Here is an 11,949-nt window from a genome sequence, read left to right as displayed (position 1 = left end):
GAATTTAGCAAGAGAATTGGAATTGAGTTTTGGAGAGAATGATAGGCTTTTATAGGGGTGTAGCCAGCCCCCATGGGAGAGGAAGGACCGGCCACTTGGTCCATTTTGTGGGCTACGTTCTTGATTTGTGTTTAATTAGCTAATTAATGGAATAATTTCCTAATTGATTAGCTAATTAATTTAATAACAGAGGAATAATTTGGAAGTTACCTTGTGGAGAGAATTTGATGAGGATGTATGAAATGAGTTTTGAATTATTACCTATTTTGGGTACTTTTGACTTGGCTGAGGGATGATTGCCTGATGCTCGTGCGTAGGAATTTCGGTGTGCCTTGAGGCTAATCTTGTCATTTTCACCCAAAAATCCACGTGTTGCCTTGTGATTATTTTTGGCTTCACACTATGCGCATCACATACAAGTCCTAATTGCCTATAGCAATCTAGACATGACTGGCACCTACAATGGATCCAAAGTGAGCATACGATGCAATGTGAACATACACGTGAAAGACTGGCCTTGGCCTGGGTGAGTACTAACATCGGTGCAGCAATGATGAGCAGATAACGTAAACAAAATCATACAGCGGTAAATCAATAATTTACGTCGACATAATACTATTCACTGTCGTATATATAAATAAGGCATCCCGTAATAATATGCATACATGTGCAACTCGTAGGATTCATAATAATCTCACAATTTCAATCATCACGACAATTCTTATAACCTCAATTTAATTATGGCATCACTTAGAAAAATGCATTATTAATCTATGTATGGAAACTCAAATAATATTAATACTACATAAAAGAAAAGACCCACACACAAATACTTGTGAGTTCGCATCCATTCGAACTTGGAAAGTCAAAGTCTATGATGGTAATCGCACCGACACAAAGCCTAGCTGTGGTCAGAAAGTGACCGAAAAAGCTTGCAAACACACGAGTCCTATTGGTATATGGTCAGCCCATGATGAATGTTCTAGATTATTCTAGTAAGCGAGTGAGGTGGCTGGAGCATGCTAGACAATTCTAGCACTTTAGTAAGTTGATGGAAGAAGCTAGAGAGTACTAGCTTCCTTGGTTGCAAATGGAAAGATCTAGAAGCAACAATTTTGTGGCTAGTCTAGAATTATCTAAGTTAGAGGTTGGTAGAATAATCTAGAAACTAGAAACTAGTTCTAGTTTGTAGAAGGAATTAGAAACTAGTAGAATGCCAAGCCCTCACCTATAAATATGGGTGTAGTGTTGTAATCAAGTAACTAAGTGTGAGTAGCAAAAGATCAAGTCCAAAGCTAGAGTTCCACTCCAAAAGTGAGAGTGAGAGTGTTCCATTACATATTGTGTAAGTGAAGTTTAGAGTGATAGAAAGTGTGTGTTATACTTTCTTGTATTCATCAAGCCTTGTCTTTGGCTTGGTAAGACTACTCTTGTTGTACTCATCATCTTTTCATATTGTGAAGATTGATTGTTGTTCCGTGGACGTAGGCATAAATTGTTGAACCATATAAATTCTTGGTGTCCATTTTCTACTATACTTTATGCATTCTCTATCTTGTAGTACCGACATTCCTAACAAGTGGTATCAGAGCCTGGTTGGCTCGTACTACGAGATGGAAAGAAGTGGCACTATGATCAAACTCACCAACTCCAATTGGGTAACATGGAAGCCAAGGATGGAGGACATTCTCTATTTCAAAGATCTGCATAAGCCAATTGAAGGAGATGCCTCTAAGCCCAAGAGCATGTCCGATGCGAGTGGAAGAAGATGAATCACAAGGCAATTGGCACAATTAGACCATGGGTGGATGATAGTGTTTTTCACCATGTGTCTAATGAAACCAATGCCGCGAGTTTTGGACAAAGCTTGAGTCCTTGTTCGAGAAGAAGACCCCAACCAAGAAAGCCTTCTTGATTAAAGAGCTCATTAATGTAAAGTACAAGGATTGTTTAAGTGTAGCAGAACACTTGAACAATTTCCAGAATATCATCAACCAGTTGGTTACTATGAACATGACGATTGAGGATGAGCTGCAAGAGCTCTTGTTACTTAGATTCTTGCCAGACAGTTGGGAGACCTTTGTGGTGAGTGTAAGTAACTCTGCTTCTAATGGTGTTCTTACTCTTAATAATGTTAAAAATAACATGCTCAATGAAGAAACAAGGAGAAAGACTTCTGGCACAGATAGCAGCCAAGTATTTGTCATAGAGAAACGTGGAAGAAGTAAGAGTAGAGGGCCTAGAGGTCATGGCTGGAGTCCTAGCCGATCCAAGTCAAGGTTCAGGGGTGCATGCCATCATTATGGCAAAAAAGGCCATGTGAAGAAAAATTGTCGAGTTTGGAAGAAAGAGCAAAGGGAAGGAAACAATTAGAAGAAATATGATACTGGCAATACCACTGCAATCCTTTATGGTGATGTCCAGAAATATTGTCTGTTGGTGAATGTATGCATATGGGTGATTCTGACAGAGACATTGAATGGATCTTTGACAATGGAGCTTCCTTCCATGCTACATCAAAACAGGAGTTCTTTAGTACATACAAAGAAGGTGACTTTGGCATAGTGAAGATGGGGAATGAAAGCTATTCTAAATTCTTAGAATTGGTAATATTTGCCTAAGAACTAATCTCGACTGTTAGTTAATGTTGAAAGATGTGAGACATATTCCTGATATACGTCTTAATCTGATATCCATCGGTACCATTGATCGACAAGGTTATTATCACCATATTGGCGAAGGAAAATTGAAGCTTACTAAAGGCTTAATGGTGGTAGCAAGAGCACGACTTTGTTGTACGTTGTACTGGTCAAATGCCAAGGTTTTGAAAGGTGAGTTTAATGTCGTGGAGGACTCATCTCTAGACTTGTGGCATAAAAGGCTAGGCCACATGAGTGAGAAAGGCTTACAAGTTTTGGCAAAGAAGTCTCACATTCCCTTTGCCAAAGGTATGTCGTTAAACTCTTGTGAGCACTCTTTATTCGGAAAACAAAGAAGAGTTAGTTTTTCTGTTCCATCTACAAAGAAAGGAAATTTGTTAGATCTTGTTTATTCAAATGTGTGTGGTCCCATGGAAGTCGAGTCACTTGGAAGAAATAAATATTTTGTTACTTATATTGATGATGCTTCAAGAAAGGTCTGGGTGTTTTTGTTGAAATCTAAAGACTAGGTGTTTCAGACATTCAGGAGTTCCATGCCATGGTGGAAAAGGAAACTGGGAAACCTCTCAAGTGCCTTAGTAGCGACAACGGCGACGAGTACACTTCTCACCAGTTTAGAGAGTATTGTGTGAAACATGGCATACGTCATGAGAAAATGGTTCTTGGAACTCCACAACATAACGGTGTTGCTGAAAGAATGAACCGAACCATCATGGAGAAAGTTAGGTGTATGCTGAGGACTGCAAAGTTGTCTAAGCAGTTCTGGGGTGAAGCTGTAAAGACATCCTACTATTTGATCAATCGATCTCCATCAGTACCATTAGGTCTTGATGTTCCAGAGAGAGTATGGACTGGTAATGATGTGTTTTACTCTTATCTGAAGGTGTTTGGTTGCAAAGCTTTTGTGCATGTGCCCAAAGAGTAGAGATCGAAGTTAAACTACAAAGCTACACCGTGCATCTTTCTTGGTTATGGCGGTGAAGATTTTGGTTACAGATTATGGGACCCATACCAGAAGAAGTTTATAAGAACCAGAGATGTGATCTTTTATGAAGATCAAACAATTGGGGATTCGGATAAAAAGGCTCAGCTAGGTGGCTCAGTCAGAGGAGTTGATCCATTAGCTTCAGATGAAGAAAGTCACAGTGACATCCTTGAAGCAGCTGCTAATGAAGTGCCTACAGATCCAGATAATGCTGATCAGGGGGAGCCTGATCAAGATGAGCCAAACAATGAAATTGCTGATTAGGGGGAGCTTGAATAGCATATTCCAGGGGAAACTAATCAGGGGGAGCCTCTGGCCCCGTAAGAGAATGAAGATAAGATTAGAAGATCCAGCAGAAGTCGAAGACCGTTTACCAAGTATTCTTCATCAGAGTATATCATGTTGACTAATTATGGAGAGCTCGAAACTTATGAGGAGGCCAGAGCTCATAACGACAGTGACATATGGATGAAGGCAATGGAGTTAGAGATGGACTCCAGGTAACTTGGAGTCATGATCGAAATTCCTCCCTTATGGACTGGAGGGGGAGATTGTTGGTATATGGTCCAGCCCATGATGAATGTTCTAGATTATTCTAGTAAGCAAGTGAGGTGGCTGGAGCATGCTAGACAATTCTAGCATGTTATTAATAAAATATTATTATTAATTATTATTATTACTACTAACAAAGAGCATACACTTTGTGTGTGTGAACAACCGCCCACCTCCTTCCATATTCTCCTAAAGCACAACCATTTCAGTTCATTCAAACTATCCAAAAAGCATCATGATTTCACTTACCTGTATGAAAAAATGATGGTGGGACAACTTTTCTTAATAAGTGCATATTTTTATCTTATGTAAATATTTTGATACAAAATTACTATTTTGCCCTCCTCATGTCAACATTGTGTATCCAAAAGTGAGGGCAAAATTGGAAGAACATGGGGCAAAAAGTTGACAAGCCCTCTTCTTTTAATAGAATAAGTAAATTATTTTTAGTATTATTATTATTGCTACTTTAACCAATCTAAGTGATGAACCTATTCTTATTCTAACCCATCAACTCACCCTCCCTCAACACTTTGACTAAATTCAAGGGCTTCACCTTTTTCTTAATATGTGTTGTTTTTAACCTGAGTTGCCAATAAATATTAGGAAAAAATGCACCAACAAAATCTTGTGGTACTCATATTAAAAAGATTTACATAAATAAACAACCAGACTTCAAAGTGTTTCAAAGTGTACTATCTTCTCCTAATTTTCATCTACTATTGTGACATATATGAGTACATTAATTGACTTCTACGCAAACTCCATTTCGTTAGTTCACTGTTCACTAGACTTGAACTGATATTGAATTACTTACGTATATTTATCTAGATTGAAAAAAAGAGTAAAGTCTCCTCCATATGTTCCCTATAGTCCATGGTGTTTGGATCATTGCCTATCTAACACTTTTTTATGTACTAATTATAATTACTAAGAAATGGGAGAAGCTAGTTTAATGAGACAAATTAAGCACGCATCAATGCAGAGGTTGGAGCAATCATATTGATTAGAATAGATGTACTTTTCTGTACACACCTAAGTTTGAATTCCTATTTCTACAATTTAGGTTAGTTGTAAAGTTGAATATAGATTGTACAAAATAAAAGCATACATCAACCAATGGAACATTAATTGTCTACCTATTTTGCCGAATTCTAACCGACTCTTGCTTGATGTATAGATTCGTCGTTCATGCTAATGAGATCATTAATACAGAAAAGAAACAAGAAAGAAAGAACAAATTAATTAAGTGTTGGGACTTGGGAGGCGACTAATTTCCATGTATGAAATTAAGTTCTACAACAAGACAGACACTCACAATAAAATGCAATTTATATTATTTAATATATGTTTTCATGAGCAAGTACCTCAAAATCTCACTTAGAATTGTCTCATTCATATAGTCAGATCTAGAGTACTTGCCCAGCTCTAGGCTATAACTCCCCTCTTTCTCATTCAACTTCATTCCTTCAAACTTCTGAGCTTTGAGGACGTGGGTGGTGAGTACAAACACAGTGACAGACTACTATCAACTTCATGAGTATGATCCTCATCATTCTTCCTTGATGTTAGCTTGAGAGACAGATCCAAATCAAGATCGTGGCAATCCGAAGCCTTTCGTTTCAACGTCTTCAACTGATCTTGTACTAGATTCTTGGTTACAGTGTCGGAATCTTGAAAGGGGCCATGGTTGGTGTTGAAACTTGTGCTGAGTTCCCCTGGTTTCAAGGACTCACGGATGTTATAGAGTTGGCAATCTTCTTTCAGTGTACGAGTAATCCAGGACGATTGTGGATGATCACCAAATGAACAACTTGTCAGATAATTGTAAGCATTATTACTAGTACTACTAGTTCTCCAGTTGCCTTGAAAGCCAGTGCTACATCTCGAAAACCCTGGATTTTCAAACGCGTTCCAAGAATTCGCATCCCCGTATGATCCATATCTTGGGAAAATCAAGAAAGAAAGAATCTTTTGTGAAATTCAATTCATATATATGTACATGAAAATAGTAATTTGAGTTAAGGGAAATGTTAATTTAATTTGAGTAAAATGTTAATTTGTAACCTGAAGCTGGTAGTGTGGCTTCGGTTATATAACTTATATCCTTGAAGCATGGGGAGTTGGCTGAGGTTATAAATATTTTTATCTCCACATTCACCAAGACGGCCTTGACGATCCGGTAGTACTATCAAAATTAAGGTCATAGATTTTGTAAGAAAATTAACAATATTAATTGGTATTATTAGTAAATAAACAATGAAAACCCTAATTTATCTTAATCATCAATAGGAGAATCCAAGATTGCAAATCTTGTTTATACCTTGGCCTGCGTCGTTGATCTTCTTGCTTCTATACATCTGATTAATGAAAAACATAAAGAAAATAAACATTTCAGAAAATTCACAAGCTAATTATGCTGAAGTTCAACAATGATAGAAATTTCCAGAGATTTTTAAATCCAATAACCTGTAAATGGCTCTTGACATGTGCAATACTTAGTCCCTTAATGTTCATCAGCTGAAGAACCAACTTTGGTGTAGCTCCTGGACCAAAAATCATCACCCAAAACCATATTGAATTTAATTAATTCCTAAAATTGAATGATCGTTAGATGAAATAATGAAATTAAGCATAAATGAAAGGGTGTATGATAGAGAGGTAGCTCACTATCTTGACCACCAAGCCTCTCCATGGCGTGGATGAAACGAAGATGAAGATCCGTTGTCCATCGGAGCCTAGGCATCTTGGATCTAACATAAGGTCTAACTGATACCTTCTTTTGATCACCTTCTTCAACTGTGCTATTGCTTGAGCTTCCTCCGTTGTTTTTCGGTTTACTACTTTCTCCATTGCCGTAATTCTCCCCGCTTTCGCTTCCGTCCTCATTTTGTTTATCCGAGGGACTTGTCTTTGAGCACTCAGAGCCTCCCTGGCTCCCCATCATAGCTTGATTAATCTATTCTATTGAAACTCGATCGAGACAAGAATAAGGATTGAGTAATTTTGTGGATTATAGTTAAGGGAACTAAAGGAGATAATTGGGGATTAGAGCCTTGAGTAGGTCGATCGATTGGGAAGACGATGAGGATGAACTTTCATGGTCTGGCTTGCAGCAGCTGCTGTCCGTATTCTTTTCTCTTCTTCTTCAGTGAACACATGCTCAGACAGAGAAGTATAATTATTTACAACAAAAGAGACATCGGAGTAGCAAGACAGAATCAGCTAAGCTCTATTACAATACAAGAAGTGTGCGAAACCCTAGATCATGACAAAAGATAGAGAAACTTGCCTCTCTCTTTCCTCTCTCTCTTTGGGGATAGGTTTTAAAGATATTTTATTTACAGATATAAGGAAAATAGGTATTTTTAATATATATCATGCATGCATGTATGGATGTCATGCAATGCATGAAATAACAATATTTCTTGTGTCGAATATTTTCTATCCCAGCTAGACCGTGGTCCATCATTTTTATAATCAAATTCCAAACACGGGATAATTACTTGGTAATCACTATGCGTACCCCAATCCAATGGGTACGCAATATATATGTCTTACTTTAAACAATAAGAGAGAAAGAAGGATGTCATTAACATGAAGAAATGGGTGTAGGGTTAGTCTACGAACGACACCCTTAAAATAATATAATAAAAAAGTGCAAAAACCTGCTCTTATACTATCACATTTTTCATATAACATTTGTACTATTTTTTTAATGAAGATGAGACTCACATGTGTTAATGGGACTTAACTCTATTAGAGAGGTGATAAAAATATAGTATATAATTGTAGCATTAGTAAAAAAAGAATTCGTTGGTATCGTTTAATTTGAATAGTAATTTTAATATAATCACGTTTATGCATAACATACTACTTTAACAGCGTAATACGGTGTCCAACGTAAAAACTATTTTTATTTTTTATTTTTATAATAGTACCAATGTAATTTTGTGTTATTAACAATAACATTATCAATATTATGTAATATTTAGACGGTAAAACTTTGACGATAATAGTGCAATCATACCTTTCTTCTAATGCAAACATTGATTGTTAACGTACACTAGTACAAAAAACACTTTGCGCGACGCAGGTTCTTCGTCGCGCAAAGTCAAAAACCGTCGCGCAAAACTTAGCTCAATGCACCTTCGTCGCGCGCTAACCATCGCGGCAAGTCAGTGACAGAAGGGGTTTGCGCGACGAAGATTCCCCCTACGTCGCGCAAAGTGGCTTCGCGCGACGTAGTAATACGTCGCGCAAAGTGTCTTTGAGCGACGCATCCCCTACGTCGCGCAAACACTTTGTGCGACGAAGATTCTACCTACGTCGCGCCAACCTCTTTGCGCGACACAAGACTCTACGTCGCGCAAAACCACTTTACGCGACGTAGGATAGTGCGTCGCGCAAAGCCACTTTGCGCGACGTAGAGTCTTGTGTCGCGCAAAGAGGTTGGCGCGACAAAGATTCTACCTACGTCGCGCAAACCTCTTTTTTTTGTTTTGGTCAAAAAAAATATTTTTTTTAATTTTTAATAAATATCTTAATTAAACTCTAAACGATAATTAATTAACCAACGAAAAGTATTTAGTTATAAACAAGCACAGGTGCCCGCGCGATGCTGCGGGTTTACAATTCTATTTACACACATAATTATGTTTACAACTCTATTTACACAAATGTCCAACAATATTTACAATCATTTTTATGGGTTTAAAACTCTTTACACATTTACAACTATGTTTACAACTCTATTTATGCATAAATGTACAACATATATGTCCTCCATTGGAGACAGGATGGATGTCTATCTCATGCACATCAACTTCATGCAACACTAGGAACCCCATCCTCGTTTGCTCTTCTGCTGTCTAATAATCCTAATACCGAACAGAGCATACAAATTCTATAAGTCCAAAAGTTACTGAAAGAAAATCTATTATTACTCCAATATAATACAGAAATACTAAATTCAATAATTTCAATAGTTATTCAAATTCAATAGCTAGCATTTGAGAGCAATTTGTTCTTGAAGCATCTTTTCCATATATGAGAGGAAATTTGTTCCATTTAATGTGAACGTGTTCGTAGAGTGCCCCTGTTTGTGAGAAGAACATTAAAAAGTATTGAAATGAAAACAATCTGAGCCACAGTATGTACAAGTATTCATAAAATACTTTTATTTTGTTGAAAAAGGAAGCAGATGAGACATACGACTAGTTTCTTTCCGTTTGCAAGAACAATGCTGTCAATCCGGCGATATGTGGTACTAGCTGCAACTGTGAATATCCATGGTACTACACTTGACACAGAACCAACCTTATAACTATTAAATATGGTTAAGTAATATCGAGCACCAACAATCTTTCTGCAAAACAAACATTTCTTGATGTTAACTAAATGTTGCAAAGTACAAAGGAAAAACCATTACAAAAGTAGTTTAATTATGAAATTTTGAAATGAATAAACTCAACCAAAAGTTTTAATTCGTATAATTGATAACTTTATGCATGTAAATATTGAGAGACATACTTGTTGCAGGTGAAATTTTTGCCGCCTTCACAAACACCTTTCCACTTCTTAGGAGGAGGACCAAAACCTTCATCTTTAAAGCTCTCGGCTTTAGGCCAAATTCGAGTGTCCATCACACCAACAATGATATCACTTTCAGTTGTGGCATTTCGACTGACTTTCACACCAACAATGATATCACTTTCAGTTGCAGCATATAAAGCAGATTCAGAACTAGCAATCATCAAATTCAATCAATTATCCACTACACGACCTACATAGTCATATGAATACAACAGTCTAGGAGATGAAGAATCAAGAGCATTCACTAACATGGAAAAACAATATAGAACTTGCTGAGGTCCTGAAATTCCCAGTAGCATTATAACTACCTTTACTATTTGACCAACGGTAGGCAACAACTAGTCTAAAATGCCTTTGGTTATGGAAATCTCAACTCGGTTCAAAAGTCATAGGATGTAGTTAACTATGATTTACAGCTACTAAGTCAAGTTCATTAGTTTTGACCTTAAATATTTCTTAGATTCATACAAATCATAACTCAAATGCAGAAAAATGAAACGGTGGTTGGACGGTATCAACCGTATCATTTCATTTTATATAGCAGCAAAGAAAAGAAAAGGGTCAGATGGAAATTGTGGAATTGAAATCATGATGTTGACAAATGAAATTGGGCCAAACGACAAAGGGAAAAATGATTTTTTCCCTAAAACATTATCACAGTCGCATGAAATTTAAACCAATCATCTATAAACATACATAACACCAGCCATCAATCATCAATCACTAATCTACAAATGCAATTCAAATTTTAGGAAAACCCAAAATCAAAATTACCTAAATTTTAGAGGGATGACAGCGGGGGTGATGGCCTGGGTTATCTGGGATGTCATTGAGAAAGATGATGGGTGGTGCCGTTGTGTTGGTCGACGGCGGTGATGGCTCGTGAGCACTATGAGGAGGAGGACGATTGAGAGTTGGAGAGTCGAGGGAAGGGTGTCGAGGAGGATAGTCGGCTGGAGTTAGGAGAAGGATTTGGGTTTGGTTTGGGAAGAGAGACTGAGTGCGAGAGAGATAAAGAGCGGAAGGCTTTTGGTTTGGAAAATTTGGGAAATTTTTTGAAATTTTTTTACTATTCCCTCGCCAAAATTTTCACACATGGCGCGACGCAGGTATACATTTCGACGTCGCGCAAAGTGCTTTTGCGCAACGACCATATTGTGACGTCGCGCAAGGTTTTTTTTTAAAAAAAATTGTAAATTTTACTCAAATTTTACTTAATAAATATATATACCTTTGAACGTGATGGGATACACATTGTATGAAACTAATTTCAACGATCCAACCGTCAAACTTGTTTGTATATATTTCGAGATCGCATACGGCAAAAATTGGAAAAAAAAAACATCCAGAGATCAAGTAACGGGACAAAACCTTTTGACGGTTATAAACGAAAAGTCACAATTTAACGGTTATTTTAACTCCGATTTTGATGATTTTTTACAACTACACTCCTTGACCCTATATGAATACAATGAATGAATTCGATCGTCAATTTAAAATATTTACACAAGTGGATACTACAAAATCTTATGTTATACTTAATGAAAGTATAAATAAACTCTTAAGTGTTAGTGAATCTATCGTTTTGATGGGAAACGCATTGTACGAAACTAGTTTCAACGATCTAACCGTCAAACTTGTTTGTATATGTTTCGAGATCGCATACGCCAAAAATTGCAAAAAACAAATATTCAGAGATTATGTAACGGGACAAACATTTTTGACGGGTATAAACGAAAAATCACGATTTAACGGTCATTTTAACTTTGATTTTGATGATTTTTTACAGCTTTACTTTTTAAACCTATATGAATACAATGAACTAATTCGATCGTCAATTTAAAACATTTACACAAGTGGATACCACAAAAGAAAAATGCAATGAAAGCAACCCAAAAGAAAAGCAAAAGGCCAAAAAAAAAAAAAAAAACACACAACTTTGCGCGACGTAGGTACAATTGCGTCGCGCAAAGATGTTTTGCGCGACGCAATTGTACCTACGTCGCGCAAAGTTGTGTTTTTTTTCGTGCCCTTTTGCTTATGAGTACAAAATAAATAAATTAAAAATAGGAAACATATTGTACGAAATTAGTTTTCACAATCCAACCGTCAAACTTGTTTGGATATACTTCGAGATCGTACACGCCAAAAATCACA

At 36.9% G+C, this 11,949-nt stretch overlaps 2 protein-coding genes across 3 annotated transcripts; both read right to left on the bottom strand.

Moving 5' to 3' along the window:
- Positions 1-5,642: 5,642 nt before the first annotated feature.
- LOC103930185 (transcription repressor KAN1-like) lies at positions 5,643-7,490 on the bottom strand. Its single transcript, XM_048582950.1, has 4 exons — positions 6,868-7,490; positions 6,667-6,743; positions 6,521-6,557; positions 5,643-6,385 (listed from the first exon to the last, which is right to left on the bottom strand). Exons 1-4 carry the CDS (start codon positions 7,142-7,144, stop codon positions 6,231-6,233), a joined length of 546 nt encoding a protein of 181 aa, XP_048438907.1. The 5' UTR covers positions 7,145-7,490; the 3' UTR covers positions 5,643-6,230.
- Positions 7,491-8,794: 1,304 nt separating this feature from the next.
- LOC108866773 (subtilisin-like protease SBT4.3) lies at positions 8,795-10,839 on the bottom strand. Of its 2 annotated transcripts, none has more exons than XM_048583487.1 (4): positions 10,567-10,839; positions 9,730-9,942; positions 9,412-9,565; positions 8,795-9,295 (listed from the first exon to the last, which is right to left on the bottom strand). In XM_048583487.1, exons 1-4 carry the CDS (start codon positions 10,620-10,622, stop codon positions 9,203-9,205), a joined length of 516 nt encoding a protein of 171 aa, XP_048439444.1. In that variant the 5' UTR covers positions 10,623-10,839; the 3' UTR covers positions 8,795-9,202. The 2 variants fall into 2 exon arrangements, with proteins under 2 accessions (XP_048439444.1, XP_018501518.2); XM_018646002.2 differs by having other exon boundaries at positions 9,730-9,882.
- Positions 10,840-11,949: the final 1,110 nt, after the last annotated feature.

The sequence above is a fragment of a genome, unplaced genomic scaffold, assembly GCF_019419815.1.
Source record: "Pyrus x bretschneideri cultivar Hongxiangsu unplaced genomic scaffold, Pyrus_bretschneideri_v1 Contig2, whole genome shotgun sequence".
Classification (NCBI taxonomy): domain Eukaryota; kingdom Viridiplantae; phylum Streptophyta; class Magnoliopsida; order Rosales; family Rosaceae; genus Pyrus; species Pyrus x bretschneideri.
The sequence above is the reverse complement of the archived record's forward strand: the minus strand, read 5'-3'. Positions and strand labels throughout refer to the sequence as shown.